Raw genomic sequence first — 26,002 nt, 5'->3', positions numbered from 1 at the left:
GAGATACCATCATGCTTTTTTATGATTGCAGCTAAAATCAAAGAAAAGTACTTTCCTTCTTTCTATCTGTCATCAATGTGTTACTCATTTATAATAATCTTATAATCATTAATTTTACCCTTTGTTATTATCTAAACATCACTCTAAAAATGTTGGTTTAAAAACAACCATTTCTGGGTTATTTATATTCAACCAGCCCCTGGGTAAAAAATATAAAAAATAGCCCAATTGTCACACTGTGGCTGTAATAATCGCACAACACAGGAGAAGTCAAACAAACACTTCTTTTTTATTCCACAAAGTAACATAAAGAAGATCACAGGAGCAAACTAATGAACAACCACATAAAGAAAAGACGATACCAGACGATGAAACAACTGAGGCTTAAATACACAGAGAGGGCGATCAACTGAACAGAAACAGGTGAAACTAATTAACAACCAAACAAACACAGGCAGGCAAAACAGGAACAGAACACAGTGAAAACAAACCAAACTGAACAAACACGAAACACCAATGAAATGACCCAGTTAGAGTGAAGGAGAACCTGTATTTATTTGAACCTAAATTACTTTAATCTGTGAACGTGGCTTTTGTGGAGTTGAAAACATTGACCTCTGTTCTTCCTCCAGACTCCAGCATGGACGAAACTCCAGGGAGTTCTTCTGGATTTGGGATCATTGTCAAAACTAGTGAGGACGATGGTAAGCGTCAGCTGGTTAACCTCCGGCCCGCTCCGCTCTTCCGTTCGGTGGGTCTGACGGGTCTGTCTGCTAGTTTACCACCCCATCGCCGCCTGCGTTCAGTCTTAAACACGACCCGAAACACATCGGGTCAGACTGTTGACCGCTCCGAGCCGTTAACAGGTCGACCTCACCAAAACGCTCCCTTAAACAGACTCAAAGGCATTCAGACACGAGACAGGCCATTACACAAAATGTTACGTGCAAAGCCTCAGAAAGATGATGAGATGTCCATGAATAAACAGCCGCAAACGTTCAGCGTTCAGTGCTGGCATCACGACAGACGGCTAAACGCTACAGCGAGGACCCGCAGCAGAGACCTGGGAATCAGGACTGAAAAGGAAGTGTACTTGTTTGAAGGAGTTTGGCGAGGACAGGCGACGAGAAAAAACAAAAATAAACACGTAAAAATGCACGACGAGGCGTCAGATCTCAGCCGGCGGATACAGAGTTTAGAAATAACAGACAGGAAGAGGAAACAAACCACAGAACGACACTGGAGCGACTCTGGTGGGCGTGGCATCAGGGCGGAGCCAGTGTGTAAATGCGAGGGGCAAAAGAGGAGAGACCGACGCCCACACTTCCTGCCACCCATCACTCAAAGCGACTGCTTGCTTAACGTCCCTCTGCTCCTTCCGGACAATTCCCCGCCCCCGTCGCCCTGCTCTCCGTCAGACATCCTGTTCTTTCCTCTTTCTGTTCCTCACATCCAGCCTTTTCCCAGAAAGAGGAGAGGAGACGCACCAGCTCAACATCACTGACTGTCACAAGCTAAGCTTGGTGACATATGGAATTACATGGACTTGACACACATGCACACATCACTGCCTGATTATGCCGGCATTTAACATCTTATAAGTCAGAAGGTGTTGTGTAATTGTTTTACCTATTTCAAATGAGTGTGATACTGGTTTTTGTAGCATTAGCATGCTAATTTGGACTGAACCATGTGTAGTTTTGTCTGGGGGGAGGGGGAATAACAGCTGAATGTTTATTTTATTTTCTTTTCCTTTTTATATTCTTTATCTAGTGTGTTTAAGTACCCATGGGTTTATATTGATTGTTATTTGTGTATATGTTTAGTGTTTTATTATTTTTATACTTTTGTGTATATGGCATTCTATGGTTGGCCCCGGCTTGTTCAATTGGTACAGGTCGAGGGTGGAGCTAGCCTTATAAATGGGAAGCTGTAGAGCTTAAGGAGGGTTTTTGGTCTGTTAATGGCCAAAGGATAGACCTGTTGCAGATTGGGCCAAATTACTTGGTATAGCCATTCTTTGCACATTGTTGCAGTTTTGTTTTGTTCAGGTTTTTTTTTGGTATTTCAGTATGTGATCATGTAAATATATATATTTTTTTCATTTTTCATATTAATAAAACCACCTTCTTTTGGGATCCACTGAACTTCTGTCCAGCTTGTTAAAATTATTTCCTATGACCACTGGGCCATCCCTTACAGTTGGTGTCAGAAGTGGGATAGCCTGGTCGGAAAAAAAAAAAAAAGCTGGATTTTTGTTGCTCACCAAGATGCCACCAAAGCTGAGGAGTCAGCCGGAGGAGGGCACTGGAGAAGAGGAGGGACCAGGTGCAACTGGAGGTTCAGCTACTGCTGAAGTGACGACATCTGCAGGAGAAGGAGCTATCGCAAGTCTTTCCCATATGTTCGAGAGTTTCATGCAATATCAGCGAGAGCGTGATGAGAGGCAAGAGAGAGAGACGGCACGTCGGGAACAACAATACAAAGTCATCCAACATCAGGTCAACCAGATACAGATGGACTTTGAACACACCCGGGCTGGGGTTACTACTTTGGGGAAAACAGCTCGAGTGACGGACCAAGAGCCACGCATGGCAAGGCTGGAGGACAACGATGACATTGAACATTACCTCACAACCTTTGAAAGACTGGCAGGAGTCTACAAATGGCCGAGGGAGGACTGGGCTATCCGCCTTATCCCGTTGTTGACTGGTAAAGCACGGAGTGCTTTTGTCTCTATGGAACCTAGGTTGACAGAGGACTACAAAGCAGTTAAACAGGCAATCCTGGCCAAATATGAAATAAACTCTGAAACCTATAGACTGAGATTCCGAGCTCACGAGACTGCAGTAGAGGAGACTCCCAGAGAACTTTACGTCCGCCTCAAGGATCTGTTCTGCAAATGGGTAAAATTTGGCACTAGCAACAAGGACGACATTATGGAGATTCTGGTGTTGGAGCAATACTTACGAGTGCTCTACCCGGACGTAAGGACTTGGGTCAAAGAAAGAAATCCCTCCACTGCTGCCGAAGCTGCTACGCTGGTGGAGGCCTACATTGCTGCACGAAAAGGCCCTGGAAACTACAGGTATGCAGGCATCCTACATCCTGCCAGAGGTAAGTCTGAGGGCACTGGGGTTGGTTCAAACTCTCATTCTACTAGCCAAACTAAGATACTAAAGCACAGCCACAATAAGACGTATACAGCTAAGTACCCACCATCAGGGCAACGTTCTGACAAAGCCGATGTTGTGTGCTTTAATTGTGGAGAACCCGGTCACACTAGCCCCCTCTGCCCATTGAAAAAGCCCAAAACAACCAGTCTATGTTGGGTGCCCCGTCCTAATCATTCCGCCACTCATTCCCATAATCCAGATCCCACTATAACTGTCTTGCTTAATGGCAAACCACTCACTGCACTGATAGATACAGGTTGCTCCCGTACTTTGGTACAGACTCAGTACATCCCTAGGGACGTATGGAGTGAGGAGGAAACGGTCTCAATTGTCTGTGTTCATGGAGATAGAACAGAGTTACCCACAGCAGATGTATATATTGAGATCCACAGCCAGCCTTATCTGATGAGAGTAGGGGTAGCCACCAATCTCCCCTACCCCATTTTGCTGGGAACGGATATCCCTGTTTTGTCTGATCTAGTGCAGAGTAGCACTTGGTGTGGTGTAGTTACGAGAGCTCAAACCCAGCGTATAAGGCAGGAGACTGAGACTAATGATTTGAATGAGATGCCTTTTTCAACTGCTGACATAGGGGCAGAGCCTAAGCCCACTGAGGAAGAGAGGTTAGAGCGGCGAAGGGAGGAGGTGAAGAGACTGGTTGGCAACACTGACAATGTTGAGCTAGATCTGGGGGAACCTGAACTAGCAGAGTCTGATGTTACCATACATAACAACCTAGATGCATTACAAAAGAAAGACCCCTCTCTAGTGGAGTGTTTTAAGCAGGCTAAGGAGGAAGGTTGTCTCTTGCAAGGTTTTGGAGAAACATATGTTCTCAAGGCAGGCTTACTCTATAGAAAGAGTAAGGAGGAAGGAACTCAGTTGGTGGTACCAAAAGCTTACAGGAAAGAAGTGCTTGAGCTTGGACATACCATTCCTTGGTCTGGTCACTTAGGATTCATGAAGACTCTAATGCGAATTTCTAAGAGGTTTTATTGGCCTAAGATGTATACTGAAGTGAAAGAGTTCTGCAGGTCCTGCCCCGAGTGTCAAATCACAACTAGTTACAAACCTGCATATGCACCACTGAACCCATTACCTGTCATTGATATGCCTTTTGAGCGTATTGGAGTAGATGTGGTAGGTCCACTGGAAAGGAGCCAGTCAGGGAACAGATTCATTCTTGTTATCTGTGACTATGCCACTAGATACCCTGAGGCTTATCCTCTCAGAGAAATCACTGCTAAGCAGGTAGCGACAGCGCTTCTCAGATTCTTAACACAAGTAGGCATACCTAAGGAAGTCCTAACAGATCAAGGACCAAATTTCATGAGCCGCACCCTTCACCAGGTTTATCAAATATTGGGAATTAAGAGAGTAAGAACCACCCCTTATCATCCTCAGACAGATGGCTTGGTTGAAAGGTTCAATAAAACCTTGAAGAATATGCTGAAAAAGTTTGTTTCAGAGACTGGAAAAGATTGGGACAAGTGGCTGCCATACCTGCTGTTTGCGTATCGGGAGGTACCCCAAGCATCGACGGGATTTTCCCCCTTTGAACTTTTGTATGCTCATCCAGTCAGAGGTCCTCTTGATGTTTTACGAGAGACCTGGGAAGCACCAGAAAAGCCAAGTCCAATAAACATTGTTTCTTATGTCCTGAAGATGAGAGAACAGTTGCAGAAAACTACGGCTATGGCTCGGCAAAACCTCCTTCAGAACCAAGCACGTCAAAAGGAATGGTATGATCGAACCGCCAGAACCCGCAGCTTTGAGGAGGGAGATGAGGTATTGTTACTTCTACCTACTTCAGAAAACAAGCTACTGGCTAAGTGGCAGGGCCCTTACCGGGTTCAACGGAAGGTAGGTCCAGTCACCTACGAAGTCTACATTCCATCTAGAAGCAAGCCATTGCAGACATTTCATGTTAACCTACTCAAGAAGTGGCATACATGCCCTCCAACCTCTGTTTCTTCAACTGCCACCAGTGAATCAAGCCCAGAGCAAACCTTGTTCATCCGAGCAGTGGAGGACGAAGAGGATTTAGAGGAACAGTACTTCCCTGTTCCTCACCAATCTTCTCAACTGGACTTGAGCCCACTGTCAGATCATAAAAAACAGCAATTACTAGACCTAATACCACCGGGTCTATTCAAGGAGACACCTGGTCTGACCAACATGGTCTCACACCACATTACCCTACACAGTGCTAAACCCATTCGCCAACCTGTTTACAGAATACCAGAACGACTCCTGCCTGTCTTTAAAGAGGAGTTGGAAGCCATGCAGAGTCTGGGGGTCATAGAGCCATCTGCCAGTGAGTGGAGTAGTCCAGTCATCTTGGTGCCAAAGAAAGATGGTAGCCTTCGATTCTGTTTGGACTTCCGGAAAGTAAACACTGTGAGTAAGTTTGACTCCTATCCCATGCCCAGAGTAGATGACCTTGTGGAGCGACTGGGACGAGCTAAGTACATCAGCACCCTAGACCTATGTAAGGGTTATTGGCAGGTCCCATTGACCCCAGAGAGTCAGGAAGTGACAGCCTTCCGAACACCGTTTGGACACTTCCATTTCCGGGTTCTACCTTTTGGGCTCCACGGAGCACCATCCACCTTTCAACGGATGATGGATCAGCTCCTCCGAGGTACTGAGGGGTATGCAGCCGCCTATCTAGACGACATTGTCATCTATAGTCAGTCATGGGAAGAACATCTGCTTCACCTGAAGGATGTTCTAGGAAGGATTAAAAGTGCAGGCCTCACTCTTCGCCCCGACAAGTGTTTTTTGGCCAAGCGAGAAACGCAGTACCTGGGATTTGTTCTGGGACATGGAGTGATTCGGCCCCAAGTCAGCAAAATTGAGGCTATTAAGTCTGCTGAAAGGCCACAGACGAAGAAACAAGTGCGGTCCTTCCTTGGGCTCAGTGGGTGGTATAGACGCTTTATACCAAACTTTTCTGCTCGAGCTGCTCCACTGACCACCCTCACCAAAAAGGACAAACCAAACAAGGTAGTGTGGACTGATGAATGTGAACTTGCTTTTCAGGACTTAAAAGACTCTCTCTGCAAAGAGCCAATACTGCAGAGTCCTGATTTTGAACAGGCTTTTACTGTACAAACAGATGCTTCCGAGCACGGCATTGGAGCCGTTTTGTTGCAGGGAGAGTCAGGACAACTAAGACCAGTAGCTTACATTAGTAGGAAGCTCCTTCCCCGTGAGTCTAGATACTCTACGGTGGAGAAGGAGTGTCTGGCTATCAAGTGGGCCCTGGACTCCTTACGTTATTATTTGCTGGGGCGCAAATTTAGACTGGAAACTGATCATCGGGCCCTGTCCTGGTTGGGTCAAATGAGGGACACTAACTCTAGAATTACACGATGGTTTTTAGCCATTCAACCATTTGATTTTGAAGTCCTTTATAGAGCAGGCACCCAGAACTGTACTGCTGACTACCTCTCACGGACACCTCATGAGGCGTCTGGAGAAGGGGAGGGAAATGTCACAAGCTAAGCTTGGTGACATATGGAATTACATGGACTTGACACACATGCACACATCACTGCCTGATTATGCCGGCATTTAACATCTTATAAGTCAGAAGGTGTTGTGTAATTGTTTTACCTATTTCAAATGAGTGTGATACTGGTTTTTGTAGCATTAGCATGCTAATTTGGACTGAACCATGTGTAGTTTTGTCTGGGGGGAGGGGGAATAACAGCTGAATGTTTATTTTATTTTCTTTTCCTTTTTATATTCTTTATCTAGTGTGTTTAAGTACCCATGGGTTTATATTGATTGTTATTTGTGTATATGTTTAGTGTTTTATTATTTTTATACTTTTGTGTATATGGCATTCTATGGTTGGCCCCGGCTTGTTCAATTGGTACAGGTCGAGGGTGGAGCTAGCCTTATAAATGGGAAGCTGTAGAGCTTAAGGAGGGTTTTTGGTCTGTTAATGGCCAAAGGATAGACCTGTTGCAGATTGGGCCAAATTACTTGGTATAGCCATTCTTTGCACATTGTTGCAGTTTTGTTTTGTTCAGGTTTTTTTTGGTATTTCAGTATGTGACCATGTAAATATATATATTTTTTTCATTTTTCATATTAATAAAACCACCTTCTTTTGGGATCCACTGAACTTCTGTCCAGCTTGTTAAAATTATTTCCTATGACCACTGGGCCATCCCTTACACTGACACTGTCTATCACTTACAGCAAGCCAATATTCATGGAGGAAATATACAGGCAAAAGTTTGGACACACCTTTTTGTTCTTTATTATGGTCATTTATTCATACTATGTTAGTCATGGGGATCATAAACTGTTTGATTACACACATTCTTCAAAATATCTGCTTCTGTGCTCATCAGAAGAAAGAAACTCATACAGGATTAGAACGACATGAGGGCGAGTGAATGATGACAGAATTATCATTTGTGGGTGAACTGTCCCTTTAAAAACATTTCTGAGAAGATTTACACACACAAACATAGATCACTGTAAAAGATGAAATCAGCTCGATCCAGACCTACAGGTGTAACGTTTACTGACTATTGACCGGTAAGATCCTCAGAGAGGAAAAACAACAACAGAAGAATGGAAAGAGTGTGTGAGTGAAGGTGGTTGTGAATGTGTGTAGATGTGTGTTAGTTACAGGATCAGAGAATGACACCGTTCCTCCGTCATAGTCCAGATCAACTCTCACACAATCAAGCTTCTGTTTAACAGGAAAACCAAACCTTTTCTCACCCAGTTCGTACTGCACACTCCAGACATCAGTGTTAAAGAAATCACGTCCCTTCCTCTGGTTTGATGCTGTAGTTACTCCAAGACTCCAGACTAAACTCTCTTTAACCTCCACATCCCAGCGGTGTGTTCCTGAGTTAAAACTCTCTGAACCCAGAACACACTCATGAAGGTCAAATCTCTCTGGATTATCAGGAAGCAGTTGTTCATTCCCGATGTATCTCACACTGGTCAGATCATCAGACAGGACGAGATCTGGATGAGCCGTGTTTGGATCCAGAATCACAGGAGCTGATGAGACACAATCAACAGCTGCTTTTATTCTGATCTTCATATAATGATCAAGAGTGAACCAATCACAGATGATTATGAATTATGACACTCGTCCTGATCAAACACATCAGACATTTTCCTCTGATCACTGTCAGTGTTTTAGTTACACACTCATTTTTATCATCAGTGTTTAATGGCATCAGAGACAAACATTAAATGTGTGATTCAAACATTTGTGTCTCATCAAGAGAAACTGATATTCTGGAAAAGATTCAATCACAATCAAACAATCAGAGCTGTTGAGATGAAAAACTGCATCTGTATGAATCCGGTTTCATCTGATCATCTTCATTAAACTGGGTCTGTGTGTGTGTGTGTGTGTGTGTGTGTGTCTGTGTCTGTGTGTGTGTGTGTGTGTGTGTGGGCATGTTTTCGTGAAATATCAGGACACAAATGTGTATAATGACATGGGTATGACATAGGTATTACAAAAAGAGGGTGAAATATGAGGACGTTCCCCATGTCCTCACTTTTCAAAATGCTTATAAATCACACAGAATGAGGTTTTTTTCACAGAAAGTGAACTGCACAGTCTCCTGTGAGGGTTAGGTTTAGGGGCAGTGTAAGGGGATAGAAAATACGGTTTGTACGGTATAAAAACCATTACGCCTATGGAATGTCCTCACATTTCACAAAAACAAACATGTGTGTGTGTGTGTGTGTGTGTGTGTGTGTGTGTGTGTGTGTGTGTGTGTGTGTGTGTGTGTGTGTGAGTTATGAATAATCAATCATGTTAATGTTTTAAGATGTAATAAATCTCTGTGTAACTGAAGCAGGTTCTTCCTTTACCGCTTATCAGACGAACGTGATCATCTCTGTTAACTCTGTCTCTGTGTCTCATCTCTCATAACTTCCGCTAAGTGAGGTCAAAATACGAGCATGGTCATAAATGTATATGTAGATGCCTCATTAGCGCCTGCATGGATCAATAGAATGAGGCATCTACAATCTATATATTTATGACCATGCTCATATTTTTAACTCACTTAGCGGAAGTTATGGCGGTTAAGACATGGACATCTAGGATGAGATGGGGTGAGTAAATTATCAGCAAAAGTTTATTTAAAAGTGAACTAATCCTTTAAGAACGTTAGAATCATTCAATTTAGTCCAAAAGAGCACCCAGATGAAGACTCAATTGACTTCGACATTCTTATGGTGTGTTCACACCAGACGCGAATGAAGCAAATAAATCACGCTACTCGCGCGACACTTGAACATTTTGAGTTTACTCGCTTCATTCATGTGAAATTCACTTCACAACAGACGTGAATTCTCATCATGGGAGGGGCTTCTGCCAGCGGCTCGTCTCGCTGAGAAATGGCTGGCATGATTGTTTTAAAATACGGCGAATAAGCTCAATTTGCCGGCTTTAGCTAGCTTGTAGTCTCAATAGAGTGAATTCAGGGGGATTGGGACACGTTTTGAAAAAAGTCATTTCAATGGCAAAAAGTGTCTCAATCACCCTGAAATCACTCTATGTACAGCTCAAATTGAGTAAAGAGCGTTTTTTACAACTCACCAGACTGTCCGACCTCCTCACTCACTTTCTTCCAAGCAAGATCCTTTTTATTCTGTTTCTATAAAGTATGAAGATGTGTCGTACAGCTCCGGGTATCCACATATGATTGTGTCCTCATTGCTGTCACTACTAGAGCAAGTTCCTGATTGGTTAACGCGGCGCGAATATCCGTCAAAGTTGAGATTTTTCAACGCGTCATTTGTGCAAATCGGGGCGCAGAATGTCTATTCGTGTCTTTGCATTGACGTGACATGTAAATCACTCGCGCTTAACGCTTCATTCACGTCTGGTGTTAATGCACTAGGGGTTGCACGACTACTGATTTCTGCTAGTCAATTTCTTATTAAAACAATACTCGAGTTACTCGACTACTCATCGTTCATGCTATAATATATGAAATAGTTCTTATCAATAAATGTTTATTAATTCATAGCTTAATGCAACAATTACATAAGTTAACTCTCAAAACATTATAATTATGTTTAAATTTTCATGTTTACAGAGTAAAGCCAAATAAATAGCTGCATGCGACATTGCAATCCTAACATTCGCGTCAGATCATTGTGAGCCTGCCTCAACTTGTCAAAAATGCCTTTTTACTGTGGTGGTGATAGTAGCCTAAACGTTTAAACTAACATATGCTTGAAGTGTTTTATATCTATGGATTTTTTAAAAGGAAGACTGTAACAATCCACTACACCGCTATAGGGAGTTTACACTAATTATTGGGAACACTCGTTCCTTTTAGATAAATCAAAAATATGGAGGGATATAAAACACAAGACAAACCAAGCCGTATAGCCAAAATCACCAGTGTATTTACAAGACAACATATAATACCCCGAATAACATTTGCACAGTTGTGAATGTGTGTGTGTGTGTGAGGAGGTGCATATGTCTCTATGTCCAGCGTGTACTATTTACCGAGTCAGATCGCTCTCACCGGCAATGATGACAAATCCGTGAGCAGTATCTGTGTGATGTCTAGCTGTTTAAAGTCCTCCGGTATGAGTAATCCACAGTCCCAGGAAACGGGTATACTCCACAGAAGATCGGCAGTCCATGCTCCAAAAATCAGCCAGCCAAAAAACCCAGGTAATCCGATACGATCAGGTCCGTATCGTGAATGAATGAGCGCGTTCCCGTTCCTCGGTTCCCTTTCGAGGGAACTCGCACTGCATCGGAACGACGCTTTGGGGGATGCTCCCTTAGCATCAGCGAATCTGAAACCAGAATGCCAACTAGGCCAATCCGATTGGCGTGCGTGATGACGTCATCGTGACGGCATACCCGGAAGTATAAAAGGGGGGCTGGAACGTAATGGCGGTAGTTATTGCTCTTCAGCAAGCGCTATCTGTCAAACTGTCTGTCTATTTACTGTTGTATTGTCAGTGAAAGTGTGTGTGACTGAAAAATGGAAAAATGTGAGAGTGTGAGAGAGTTTAAGCAGTGTGTGCATCCTTGCCCTCGCTACATGTCGGGCTCGGATACACACCTGCTTTGTGTGCATTGCCTGGGCATTCAGCATGCTCAAGCGGCTCTCGAGGGAGCCGCTTGTGAGCATTACAAGAAGCTGACGCTCAGGGTGCTCCGCTCTCGGCTGGCCGTGCTCGATGAGGCCGGCCAGCCTCGTGAGCCCCGTGGATTGGTCCCGCATCCGCCGAGGCGGTGCGGCGAGGCTGGTCATGGTGCTCACGGATGGACTGTCAGCGGGACTGGGACTGCTGAGGCATCTTCCCAGTCTTTATCTGACAGTTCAGATGTTCTCCTTCCCCGTGTGGAAGCCCGCGCTGCGGCTTCTTCCCCCAGGGCGGAGGACCCGATGTGTGAGCGGTCTGATTCTGAGGAATTAGACGTGCTCAGCATCGTGGCAGTCAAAGTTATAAGCACTTCTTAAATATGCAATATTCCATCTCGCGATTGCAGGAAAAAAAGGCAGCGCGCAGGTTATGGGTCTGCAATTAAAGTGAACACACGCGATCGGTGTGCATGAGATACTGGTTGGCTTAACGGCAAGTCCGTATAGTACGTTAAATCAGTATTGTCTGATATGGCTGCATTTAAGTCTGAGGATTTAAATGAGATATGATCTGACTCTGAGGAGTTAGATATTCAGCCTGTCATTCAAACCATGTTTCACCGTATTGTGTGACACTGTTTGGCTTTTTTCTCGAGGGATGAAAACCAATTGTATTATGACGGCTTGAACCACGTTGCTGAGGCAACGCGGGGTCTATGAGTCCGTATAATACAAATAAAACAGTGTTGTCTGATTAATTACGGCTACATTTAATTCTAAGGAATTAAATAAAATATAATCTGACTTTGAGGAGTTAGATATTTAGCCTATCATTCAGACTATGTTTCACCTTAATTGTGGCTGCATTTAATTCTGAGGAATTAAATTAAAATATTATCTGACTTTGAGGAGTTAGATATATTTTTTATTCAGCCTATTATTCAGATCAGGTTGCACGGGTTTGGTGATTATGATGGCATTTAATTCCGAGGAATTGAGTGTCATGTTATCCGACTTTGTTAAGTTGGATACTTTAATTCTGTCACCCAAGCGTGTTTAACTTGTGAACTGGATATTCATCTAAGATGGAGCCCTCCTGAAGTTGATGTCGTTCTCGCCGCCTTGTGGCCTGCGGGACACATCAGTTTCAGGCAATTGCTAATCGCAGTGTCCGCTCTAGTGTTGTGGCCCTGTTGAGCTGCTCCCTTAGATGAGGCCCCTGCTGGCCAGCCCCCTCTCCCGGGTAGGAGCGATCGAGGTCGCCTCCCCTGTGGAGTTTTCGGGAATCGATGCTGTGCTCCCGCCGTCTAGTACGCTTCGGGCCACATCGTTTCCCCGTGCACGCGTGCTGCACCAGCCGCCTCTAGCAAGACTTGCGGTGGTCCAGCAAACGCGTACGCACACCGAAAATCTTCCTCGATTTCGCCCTGCCGGTTAGCCGCTTCAGGGGGTCGGGGAGGAGGCTCGGTTGACACCGAGACCAGCCTCGAGAGGCTGGTTCCCTTAGCAGATTATCTCGGCGCATGGTTATGCCTCCGAATATATCAGCTTGGGGCCTGCGACTGTAGGAAGGGGCATACAGACTGCAGTCCGGTTACCTTCCCCTGAAGTTCAGTGGGGTGGTCTGGACGGCAGTGGTCCCTGGGCAGGTTCGGGTAATGGAACAGGAAGTTCACTCCCTGTTGGTAAGGAGGCCACAGAATGTGCTCCTCCGCCAGACAGGGAGTCCGGGTTCTACAGCCAGTACTTCATAGTTCCTAAGAGGGATGGCGAGTTGCATCCAACTTTAGACCGGAGGTACTTGAATCGTTCTCTGAGGAGATTCAGATTCAAGATGCTTAGCATTTCCTCCATTGTGATTCAGCCAGTCTGAGGACTGGTCTGTCACGATGGGTCTGAAGAGGACGCATACTTCCCTGTATCCATCCTTCTGTGTCACAGGAAGTTCCTGAGGTTCGCTTTTTGGGGCAAAGCGTACCAATATCGGGTTCTTCCAGGCGGCCTAGCCCTTTGAGACTCTACACGCAGTAGCGTGTTGACGCCTTCTCAGAGAACTGTGTTCCTGGGAGTCGTATGGGATTCTCTACGTTGTGGGCACAATTGTCTCCCGAACGTATCGAGTCCATACGGGCGGTGGTCTCTAAAATGAAGCTAGGCCACAGCATCACTGTGAAGCAGTTTAAGGTCTGCTGGGGCTCATTGCGGCTGCGTCCAACAGAATATCTCTTGGCCTGCTGCATGAGACCCTTACAGTGGTAGCTGGGAATCAAGGGGTTTTCCTCGGGGGGAAAACCATTCTGTATGATCAGGGTAACGCGCAGATGCCTTCGTTCCCTAGTCATATGGAAGAAACCTTGGTTTCTGTCCCAGGGGCCAGTGTTGGGAGCGTTCTGTTGCCGGTAATCCGTTTCAACAGGCGCCTCCCTCACTGGCTGGGACGTGGTTATGGGAAGTAAACCAGGTGGCTTTCCTTGCGAGGAAATCCATTCTGTATGATCAGGGTAACGCGCAGTGGCCTTCGTTCCCTAGTCATATGGAAGAAACCTTGGTTTCTGTCCCAAGGGCCAGTGTTGGGAGCGTTCTGTTGCCGGGAATCCGTTTCAACAGACGCCTCCCTCACTGGCTGGGACGTGGTCATGGCGGCCGCTTTGCGAGAGGTCTGTGGGAGACCAGGCATTTCTCCTGGCACATCTACTGCCTGGAAATGCTGGCGGTCTACAAAGCTCTGAGGAGCTTTTTCCCGGACCTCCGCGGCCACCATGTCCTGATATGGAAGTAAACCAGGTGGCTTTCCTTGAGGGGAAATCCATTCTGTATGATCAGGGTAACGCGCAGTGGCCTTCGTTCCCTAGTCATATGGAAGAAACCTTGGTTTCTGTCCCAAGGGCCAGTGTTGGGAGCGTCCTGTTGCCGGAAATCCGTTTCAACAGACGCCTCCCTCACTGGTTGGGGTACGGCAGGGGGGTTTGAGGTTGCGCCCTCTTTGCAGACTGGCGCATCACATCCTCCTGTGGTCCCAAGGGAAACTGTTGTCCATCAGGGCAATTTATGTCCCGGGGGTCCAAAATCAGGGAGCAGACATCCTGCTGAGGCAGGGGCTGAGGCCCGGGGAGTGGCGACTCCACCCAGAGGTGGTGGAGGCCATATGCAAGAGGTTCGGCCCAGTGGAAGTGGATTATTTGCGTCTCGAGAGACGTCCCACTGCCCACTGTGGTTTTTCCTCACGCATCCAGCCTCGCTGGGGTTGGATGCCATGGTTCAGACGTAGCCGAGGCTGTGTCTGTGCGCATTTCCCCCGATTGCTCTGCTTCCGGGAGTCCTGGAGAGGGTCAGGCGACAGGGGGTCAGTCTACTTCTGGTAGCACCCCGTTGGCCGACTCGAGTTTGGTTCTCGGATATCATAGCTCTGCTAACAGGTCAGCCGTGGGAGATTCCTCTGAGGAGGGATCTCCTATCTCAGGCGGCGGGTACGATATTTTACCCCCGCCCGGAGATTTGGAACCTGTGGGTCTGGCCCCTGAGGGGACCAGGTACCTAGAGGCTGGCCTATCGGCGGAGGTGATAGAGACCTTACTCAGTTCCAGGGCTCCGTCTACGAGGAGACTGTACAGCCTCAAGTGGAATGTATTTTCCACTTGGTGCAGGGAGCGTGAGGTGGACCCAGTTAACTGCCCGGTGGCTTCAGTGCTGGAGTTCCTCCAAGATCGCTTCTCTGCAGGGCTTACCCCGTCCACACTCAAGGTGTACGTGGCTGCCATTGCGGCTTTCCACACTCCTATGGGTGATGGGCCTCTGGGTAGGCACCATCTGGTTGTACAATTCCTCCGTGGGGCTCGGAGGATGAGGCCTGCGGCTCATTCCAGAGTTCCAACCTGGGACCTGGCAGTGGTTCTTGAAGGATTGGCTGAGGCCCCCTTCGAACCATTGGAGTCGGCTGGACCAAAGGACCTGACCCTTAAGGTGGCTTTTCTCCTTGCCATTACCTCTCTTAGGAGAGTGGGAGATCTCCAGGCCTTGGCGGTAACGCCGACCTGCCTGGAGTTTGCCCCGGGAGGAGTAAAAGCCATCTTACACCCTAGGCCGGGCTACGTGCCTAAGGTGCCTTCAAGGGTGGTCAGGTCATTGGTCCTGCAGGCATTCCATCCTCCGCCTCACGTGACGGTGGAAGAGGGGAGGCTTCACCTACTCTGCCCGGTTAGGGCCCTTAGAGTTTATCTGGCGAAGTCTGCACAGTGGAGGAGATCGCAACAACTGTTGGTGTGTTTTGGCTCACCTAAGAAGGGATTGCCTGCGTCTACTCAGACAATCAGTAATTGGATTGTCCAGGCGATTACCATGGCCTACCAGGTGCGCAGTTTGCCTTCACCTGTGGCCGTGAGGGCTCATTCCACCAGAGGCATGGCCTCTTCGGTGGCCCTTCTTTCTGGGGTCCCCTTGCAGGATATCTGCGAGGCGGCCGGGTGGGCTACCCCACACACTTTCATCAGGTTCTATAGCCTGGATCTCCCTACGACGCCTGGTGCGAGGGTGCTCCAGTCCTAGCTGTGCCCGGTCTCCGGCTTCACACTAGGGCAGGTGCTACCCTTCGGTGTGGCCTAGTGGGTACTCGTTCCCCAAAGCATCGTTCCGATGCAGTGCGAGTTCCCTCGAAAGGGAACTGCTCGGGTTATGTATATAACCTTTGTTCCCTGAGAAAGGGAACGAGCACTGCATCCCGACGCCACACCTCGGCGCGCCTGGAGCGCATGCTTCAGAGCAATTACTACCGCCATTACGTTCCAGCCCCCCTTTTATACTTCCGGGTATGCCGTCACGATGACGTCATCACGCACGCCAATCGGATTGGCCTAGTTGGCATTCTGGTTTCAGATTCGCTGATGCTAAGGGAGCATCCCCCAAAGCGTTGTTCCGATGCAGTGCTCGTTCCCTTTCTCAGGGAACAAGGGTTATATACATAACCCGAGCAGTTTTGCCGGCACTATATATTTAAAAACACCCCCTCAGTTCCTGTTTGGGTGACGTGTCATCACGTGACACTCCGTCTGGCCCAGAACGAATCTCGCGAGACGGGAGATTCAGCTCAATAACACAGACAGGTTAGGGAGAAATACAGAACACAGGAGAAAGCATTTAAAACAAATGACCATCTAATCACTCTTATTAGTTGATCTACTATAAATATGCTTCCCCATATGTGGCCACGCTACATAGACCCCCCCCCCCCCCCCCAGCCTTCGGCATCGGAGGAGATCGTCCAAACCAGCGCTTCAGGTTAACCACATTTACAATGTCTGATTTTAGTGGGTCACCCCAACGAACTGTGTAATTTATTGGCCCCATTTTTTTCATTATTTCAGCCAGTCCCTCCCACTTGGGCGCTAGCTTAGCAGAGAATTTATTAGAAGCAGAAGAGATATGAGTTTTTATCCAGACTAGATCGCCCGGCTGAAATAATATCTAGCTTGTCTGGGTTGCTGCACACCCACTCTTTGCTTTACTTCCTCTGCAATGATGTTCTGTCGTTCCAGTAGATTATACGAGGTTTGGTCTGGGGTGGGCGGTTTGAGGATTAACCTCTCCAGCGGTCCGAGAAGCTGCCTGCCCAGCATCAACTCTGCTGGTGTTCTACCGGTAGTTTATTGGTGTGCAGTGTTAATGGCGAATCTTAACTCAGGTAACCACTGGTCCCAGGCTTGATGGTATTGTCCCACATATGATGCAATCATTGTTTTTAATGTCCGGTTTACCCTCTCCGTCAGGTTTGTCTGAGGGTGATAACTGGTGGTGGGTTTTTGGATACTTCCCCAGGTCTTGCATAACTCAGCCAGTATGTTGGAGGTGAATTGTGCTCCTCGGTCTGATATCAAGTATTTGTGAACCCCCCAACTAGTAAAAACTTCTTCCCTTAGAATTTTGACAATCTTTTGTGTCTTATTATCCCTAAGGGGGAACATCTCTACCCATTTGGTGTAGTAATCAACTACCACTAAGAGGTAAGTGTTTTGCTTCTTGCTGAGGGGAAAGGGTCCCATTAAATCCATACCCAGTGTATGACCTGGTTCTGTCACTTGAGTATGCTGTAGAAAGCCGCTGGGTTTTGTGTTGTCGTGTTTATATTTTTGACAGATATCGCAAACCTTGACGTACTGCCAGACGTCTTTGCGGACAGTCGGCCACCAAGCCACGTCCAAGAGCCTCAGAAGCGTTTTCAGTCGACCCAGATGTCCTCCTAGTGGGTTGTCATGAAAGTAATGAAGAAAGCCGGTAATTAATGCCTGAGGAACAACCAATTGGAATTTGTCTCCGTTGTTCTTAACAGGTACCCGACGATATAACACTCCTTGTTGGACCTCAAAAGTACTCTGTTGGTCTTTTACTTTCCTGACTTTGGGGTCTGACTTCAGGTGAGCCAATGTGCTGTCAGTACTTTGTGCTAACGAAATTTCTGCTAGTGTGTGAGGTATGTCTGATGAGCACCTCGTCGTTGTTATGGTCATACAGTGTGCATCTTCCCTCTCCTCAGCTTCACAGACTCTGGACAAGGCATCAGGCCCAAGGTTGAGACATCCCTTCCTATGATGTACTTGGAAATTGAACTGCTGCAACCTAAGAGTCCATCGGGTCAGTCGAGAGGAGGTCTTGGGGCTATTGAAGGCCCAGGTTAAAGCAGCATGATCGCTGTAAATGTCAAACTGACTCCCTTCAAGGTAATGCCTCCATTTTTCCACTGCCCAAACCACGGCCAGACACTCTTTTTCAGAGGTGGAGTAATTTAATTCTGCTCCTCATAATGTCCTAGAAGTATACGCTATTACTCTTTCCCCTTCAGGTGTTTGCTGGGTGATAATGGCTCCTAGACCTATATCACTGGCGTCCGTATGCACCTGGAAAGATTGGTTAAGGTCTGGCTGCATCAATACCGGTGGGTCTTGTAGCACTTGTTTGATGGTATCCATGCTGGCTTGACACTCAGAAGTCCAGTCCCATTTTACTCCCTTCTTTTTCAGCTGATTCAAAGGTGCAGTAATGTCAGCAAAATGGGGAATGAATTTGTGGTACCAGCCTGCTAATCCCAGGAAGCGTTGGAGAGCTTTGAGGTCTTTGGGAGGAGGACACTGGGCAACGGCCAGTGTTTTTTCAGAGTCAACCTCCACTCCTTTCTCTGAGACTATGTGGCCCAGGAACTTCAACTGTCTTTTAAAGAAGTGACACTTCTTCATGTTAAGGGTAAGAGATGCCTTTTCTAGTCTTTGCATTATGGAGTTCAGGTGTTTTGTGTGTTCCTCTAATGATCGGGAATAGATGATAATATCATCTATGTACACAAAACAGAATTTTCCTCTCAACTCTGCCAGAACCTTCTCCATAAGCCTCTGGAATGTGGCAGCGGCATTCCGGAGCCCATATGGCATGGATCGGAATTGGAATAGCCCCTGGTTGGTGATGAAGGCTGTTTTTTCTTTGCTCCCTTCCTCCATATCCACCTGCCAATATCCTGATTGCAAATCCAGTGTGCTGAACCATGTGGCGCCGTCAGGTTTGGGTACCAGGACTACGGGTGAAGACCATGGAGAGCAGGAAGTTTCAATGATGTGGTCTTTTAGCATTTGGTCCACTTGGTCATCAATGATCTTTTTCTTGATGGGTGAGACCCTGTAAGCTCTAGATTTCATCGGTATTTCATCATATAGGGTAATTTTGTGATGTTCCACTGATGTTTTACCCAGGACATTCGATGTGGAGCGAGGCCAGGTATTCATCAGCTTCAACAACTCCTCATGATTGTCGGAGTCCCATCTCGATGCACTCTCAGTTTGCAAGGCTGTGAGTGGTGGTTCCCAGGTGTGAGGTAAGGCGTAGTAAAGACTCACAGTGGCAGTATCCTCTTTCACCCACCAGCATCGCAGACAGCTCCGGATTAATCAGGGCGGATAAAAAGGGATAGTATATATATCCTTTCCCCATTTTCAGGCCATATCTACCTTGGCTGACATCCACGATGGCTTCAGCCGCCCTCAAGAAATCCAAGCCAGCTATAATGGAAAACGCCAGGTGATCATCCATCATTATATATGTCTCCACTCTGCACACTTTATCATGCCATTTATAGCAGATGGTTTTCTGGTTCATAGCTTGGTGCACCTTTCCATCGGCCATGATGAAGCGCTTAGGTGAACCTGGGGTGTCTGATGAAGCCTCACCTCCTAGCTGTCTCCAAAGTTTTTCCTGCATCAGTGTGAAGGTACTCCCTGTATCCACCACTGCCTTCACCTCTTTACCTTTTACTACTACAGGCACCAAGAGAAGATAATTTATGGAGTGGGGTTGAGCTATAGAGAGTCCTGCCAAGTTTTTGGAAAACTGACGTTCATTGGTCTTTTATTCTGACTGTCCACTTTCTGCCAGTAATCCTTCGCTCCCATACAGTCCTTCTCCACCATAGAGCCCACCTTAACCAGCTGTTCCACAGTCCTCACCATCCCTCTTAGACAGCCCGCGACTCTGGGGTCGATATTCAGCTCAATAACACAGACAGGTTAGGGAGAAATACAGAACACAGGAGAAAGCATTTAAAACAAATGACCAACTAATCACTCTTATTAGTTGATCTACTATAAATATGCTTCCCCTTATGTGGCCACGCTACAAGACAAGTCAAGTGTTGATTTGAGAGGCTAAAGTGATCAAACATGCAGTTAACTCACTGTCGGCCGCTTGGTCGTCACTTTAAAAAACAAAAACTTTATTGTTTAAAATGCTCCAAACTGTTTTCTAAATTAACTTAATAAAGAAATTAAATGAAATATAACTACTGACATTAAAAACAAAGCTGAACTATTTTAATGGCTGCAAAAGTGTGTAATAGTGAGGATAAAAACGTAAAAAAAAAAAAAAACGGGCTCCAGTTAGACTCGGGTGGAGAGTTTGAGAAGCCGTCGGACAAAAAAAAGTATTTAGTCAGCCACCAATTGTGCTCTCCCACTTAAAAGGATGAGAGAGGCCTGTAATTTTCATCATAGGTAAACTTCAACTAGAGAGACAGAATGAGAAAAAAAAATTCCAGAAAATCACATTGTCTGATTTTTAAAGAATTTATTTGCAAATTATGGTGGAAAATAAGTATTTGGTCACCTACAAAAAAAGCAAGATTTCTGGCTCTCACAGACCTGTAACTTCTTTAAGAGGCTCCTCTGTCCTCCACTCGTTACCTGTAGTAATGACACATGTCTACAACCTCAAATAGTCAGACTCCAAACTCCACTGTGGCCAAGAACAAAGAGCTGTCAAAGGACACCAGAAACAAAATTGTAGACCTGCACCAGGTTGGGAAGCCTGAATGTGCAATAGGTAAGCAGCTTGGTGTGAAGAAATCAACCGTGGGAGCAATTATTTGAAAATGGAAGACATACAAGACCACTGATAATCTCCCTCGATCTGGGGCTCCACACAAGATCTCACCCCGTGGGGTCAAAATGATCACAAGAACGGTGAGCAAAAATCCCAGAACCACACGGGGGGACCTAATGAATGACCTGCAGAGAGCTGGGACCAAAGTAACAAAGGCTACCATCAGTAACACTCCGCCGCCAGGGACTCAAATCCTGCAGTGCCAGACGTGTCCCCCTGCTTAAGCCAGTACATGTCCGGGCCCGTCTGAAGTTTGCTAGAGAGCATTTGGATGATCCAGAAGAGGATTGGGAAAACGTCATATGGTCAGATGAAACCAAAATAGAACTTTTTGGTAAAAACTCAACTTGTCGTGTTTGGAGGAGAAAGAATCCTGAGTTGCATCCAAATACCTACTGTGAAGCATGGGGGTGGAAACATCATGCTTTGGGGCTGTTTTTCTGCAAAGGGACCAGGACTACTGATCCGTGTAAAGGAAAGAATGAATGGGGCCATGTATCGTGAGATTTTGAGTAAAAACCTCCTTCCATCAGCAGGGGCATTGAAGATGAAACATGGCTGGGTCTTTCAGCATAATAATGATCCCAAACACACTGCCCGGGCAATGAAGGAGTGGCTCCGTAAGAAGCATTTCAAGGTCCTGGAGTGGCCTAGCCAGTCTCCAGATCTCAACCCCATAGAAAATCTTTGAAGTGAGTTGAAAATCTGTGTTGCCCAGCGACAGCCCCCAAACATCACTGCTCTAGAGGAGATCTGCATGGAGGAATGGGCCAAACTACCAGCAACAGTGTGGAGACTTACAGAAAACGTTTGACCTCTGTCATTGCCAACAAAGGGTATATAACAAAGTATTGAGATTAACTTTTGTTATTGACCAAATGCTTATTTTCCACCATATTTTTTTTAAAAATCAGACAATGTGATTTTCTAGATTTTTCTCATTCTGTCTCTTATAGTTTATAAGTGTACCTATGATGAAAATGACAGGCCTCTCTCATCTTTTTAAGTGGGAGAACTTGCACAATTGGTGGCTGACTAAATACTTTTTTGCCCTACTGTATTTTATAACATAATATGATTTTTAAGAACATTCTTTATGTGAGGAGATTACAAAATTAATAACTTTCTTCATGAACTCGAGAGCCTGTCAATAGTTCCTCTAGTAAAACCATCATAATGGAAACTCTTTGAGGATCTTAAAAATACATATGAAGTTCATTGAGTTCACAATATTATATTTGAGCTTCAGTGTTTCAGTCTGAAGATTCACAAGAATCACATGCTTTTGTGTCATGAGAAACCCATGTGTGATTTCCAGTGTGTGTGTGAGAGCTCAGATCTTCTCCAGACTCACTGTTTTGGACGATGTCCTGCATCTTCTTCCAGACTCTGAACGGCAGGTTTCCCAAGTACCGTGGCACATGAATCAAAGCTCCAGAAGCCATCTGTGGATCCGGCTGTGAGATCTGGGCTCTGGAAGAACATTCAGGAGTCAGAACTGCAGTGGCTTTGGATCAGAACCAGAGAGACCAGAGAGACCAGCAGATCACTCACCTTTCCATTGAGACTGGAAACTCCTGCAGAACAAACACACCATTGATCATCAAGAACTCAATCAATCAATCAATCAATCAATCAATCAATCAATCAATCAATCAATCAATCAATCAATCAATCAATCAATCAATCAATCAATCAATCAATCAATCAATCAATCAATCAATCAATCAATGATGTGAAATCAGACCTTCAGAAAGCAGGCGTCTTTGGCTTTCATCATCTCCTCCATGTCTTTAATTGTGTGTGAAAGAGCTGAGATGTGTGTGTTCATCTCCTCCAGCTTCTCCTTCATCATCTGCTTCTTCTGCTCCTCTTCCTCCCTCAGTGCAGTGATTGTAGCTTCTTCTTCATCTCTGAGAAACTGATGAAGCTTCTCAAACTGCTGTTTAATCTGACGCTCTGTGTGCTCAGCTTGAGACTGAAATCACATCACATTCACTTCAATCATCTCAAAGAACTGATTCTGGAGCAGCATGAAGAGTGAGTGGGGAATGTGTGTTAGTGAACTACAACTTTAACTTTCTGCCGTACTATAACTGTAGTAGTAGATGTTCTGTGTGTGTGTAGTGTGAAAATACACATTATCAATCAAATCCTCAGGTAGAAGCATAATGTTGTGCTAACAGGTTGTTGCACTCATGAATATTAATCACATGATCTGCATTCGCCCAAACTAATGAACTAAAATGAAACTGCGAAAGGTGAGCATGAGCCAATGGGATTAGCTCTGGTGCATTAGTCCCACCCACTGCTGAATAACCAGCTGACAGAGATCATCATTATACACAAACTGTGTGTGTGTGTGTGTGTGTGTGTGTGTGTGTGTGTGTGTGTGTGTGTGTGTGTGTGTGTGTGTGTGTGTGTGTTTCAGTCAATAATGGAACATGTAATTATGACAAATCAGTTCTAATCAAACTTGTAAACATGACAGTTGACTCAATCCTCACCTTGATGTGTTGAACTGTTTTCTCAAACTCTCCTTTAATCTTTTTATTGTGTTTGAGTTTCTCTTGTAAGGACTTCAGTGCTGTTTTGAGCTCCTCCTGGGATTTAAAGAGAAAATCTTCAAGATACTAGAAATTTATGTGATACGATCTTATATGTAATACATACTGTACGTTTAAACTAGTGTTTATCCTCATCTGTAAATCTGTCTTACCTTATATGATGAAACCACTTCATCGATGGGTCTGAATGTGTGATTGTCGTGTTGTTGTGAATCTCTGCACACTAAACACACCGGCTGTTTGTCCTCCAGACAGAAGAGTTTGAGTTTCTCACTGTGTAAACTGCAGAGCTCCTCAGATCGTGATGAACGCCTCTCATTTCTCTCCTTCAGGAAAAACTCACACAAGTTTTTTAATACAAGATTACATGGAGGTTTAGATTTAGAGGATCTTCTCCTGCAGACGGGACACTCCTGAGCTTCCTTGGTTCTCCAGAACTGTTGAAGACACTCTTTACAGAAACTGTGACTACAGGACAGAAAAACAGGATCCTTGAAGATTTCATGACACACAGGACAAGAAATATAATCTTCAGACAGTGAAGCCATTTTCTCTGTCTGAGATCCAGCAATCTGAACTTTACTTTCACTTTATACACAATGGTTACAAAAATTAATAACCACAATAATCACAAAGATCAGCTGTCTTTTCACAAACAAACTTCTCAGAAATCCTCATTGAAAGTGTTTCTCTTCATTCTTCATTGATCGCTGATTCTTTTTTGCTTTTGTTGAAAGAGAAGAGAGTAAGTATGACAGGAGAAATAAGTCTGTCTCTTCCTGGTTAGTTCGGTAAGAGGGTGCGTCAGTTAAATTTTATGTAAATACATTCAAAATTGACTTAAATTGAAACTATCAAGTATAAGGCTACAAAACCTTGATACAAACAAATATTGATAATAAAAAGGCTCAAGGAACTTGTGTTTCATTTATTGCTCTATTTGTTGTTGAGTGTGTTTAAAACAGAGTTTCTCTAGGGTCTCTCATGAACAAATCTCAGAATGATTTCTTCACATGCTGATAAACACACGTCTGCTTATTGTGCTGGTCATTTTCAGTGTTGAGAGACGCGAGCAGAGATGAGTAGAGCAAATATAATCTGTACTCAAGAATAAGTACAAGAACTTATGATTCCTCAAGCAGAAGTAAAAGGTATAATGTCAATAACTTGAGTAAGAGTGAGAAGTATCCACTGAAAAGACTCATTTAGTAGCAGAACAAGCTAATGATGATGAGGAATCAATGAAGCAAATGTGAAAAGGGAGAAAGATTTTTTGTAGCCAATAAAAGACACTAGCAGAATACACAAGATGTGGTGGCAAACACGGATGAACAACATGTCCTGCACACAGGGAAATATGTAAAGCTGGTCACAAAAATAAAATGTATGGAAATAAATGCACAAGTCTCACACAGAGAAACAGGAAAGAACACAGTAACCACAGAGACGAAAGAGACTGAACTGGACAGAGTCAATGAGAAGGACCCAAACCCTCAAGGTCAATAATCAGATCAATCATATCAATCAGTCAAATCACTGAGAGATCTGGACGCTTTGAAGAGAAATGACATGAGAAAATCATACTAGCAAATTCAGGCCACAGGATGTCATGCTTATAGAGACTCACCCCCCATCTCATCCAAGATGTTAATGTCTTTCTTTCTTCAGTCGAAAAGAAATTAAGTCCAGGAGAAGAACAAGAAAGATTGATAATATGCTGATGCTGCTTTAAGGCAGTAACTGGGTTGCAGTGATTTCTGCTGAAGCTGTTTATTTAACCGTTTTAATTAATTCAGTTCAATTTCAGATACACAAAGTATATGAAAAGTATTTGCTGTTTAATAAATACAAATACATGCATGGAACATTGCCTCGACACTCTTTTGTATGTCTTTGTATTAACAACTTACAAGTTTGAGTAAAAACACAAACATGAAGGCAATCGGTTTCCACATATTTGTCTAGTAATGTAAACAAGTCAAGAAACAGGGTTGGGGAGTAACGGAATAAATGGAATGGGAATGGAATGGAAAATGGGAATACTTTAAGGATTACAATGGTTTAATTTAAAACCAAATAAAAGAGTTTTGACACAATAACGCTATATTAAGCGCTGCTTGATTACAGTTCCACTCACGACTCACTGAGCCGCCTAAAGGTGCATACGCAAATAACACCTGTCCACAATCATTCTCCTCAGACGCAGATTGAGACACAGCTAAGATATTGATCACGACGCTTCCCGAAGGGAAAATGTTTTCATGTCCACAGTTATTTTGTTTTCAAAGAGGAAAAATGAAACGACATAGCCCAAACCATGCTTTCCAGGCCAGCTATGAAGACGCTTTCTTTATAAAAGGACTCAACATTCAAATTAAACATTCGCAGGTACGACTAGCACGGATATCATGTTAGCTTAAACTTAGATTTAAAGTTCCATAGTTTGTATCATCGCAGTTGTATGTACGTTCCTAGTGGAAAATGAGCTGGAAAATGTAGAAATTAAAAAGGGAACTGCCACCGCTAACGCGCAGGGTCAATCAGTGAAATTAAAAAAAGATCACGGGCTCAACATGTATTTTAAAATAGACTAAAATGTAAATGCTGTAGACTTTTTTAATATTGTGTATAAGCTTAAGTACTTTTTCCCTTGTACATGTTAAATAAAAAATAAAACCATACTGTAGCAAGCCACTAGATGTCTAGCCTTTTATATAAATAAATACATAAT

General features: G+C 44.8%; 1 protein-coding gene across 1 annotated transcript; it reads right to left on the bottom strand.

Annotated features, from left to right (window-relative positions):
- Nucleotides 1–7,278: 7,278 nt before the first annotated feature.
- On the bottom strand, nt 7,279–26,002 carry LOC307124987 (nuclear factor 7, ovary-like). Its single transcript, XM_079814530.1, has 6 exons — nt 23,424–26,002; nt 23,212–23,307; nt 22,452–22,682; nt 22,259–22,281; nt 22,059–22,177; nt 7,279–8,213 (listed from the first exon to the last, which is right to left on the bottom strand). Exons 1-6 carry the CDS (start codon nt 23,817–23,819, stop codon nt 7,720–7,722), a joined length of 1,359 nt encoding a protein of 452 aa, XP_079670656.1. The 5' UTR covers nt 23,820–26,002; the 3' UTR covers nt 7,279–7,719.

This window comes from Gobio gobio (assembly GCF_949357685.1).
Source record: "Gobio gobio genome assembly, chromosome: 1".
Lineage (NCBI taxonomy): Eukaryota > Metazoa > Chordata > Actinopteri > Cypriniformes > Gobionidae > Gobio > Gobio gobio.
Note: the sequence above shows the minus strand (reverse complement) of the source record. Positions and strands in the feature narration are given on the sequence as shown.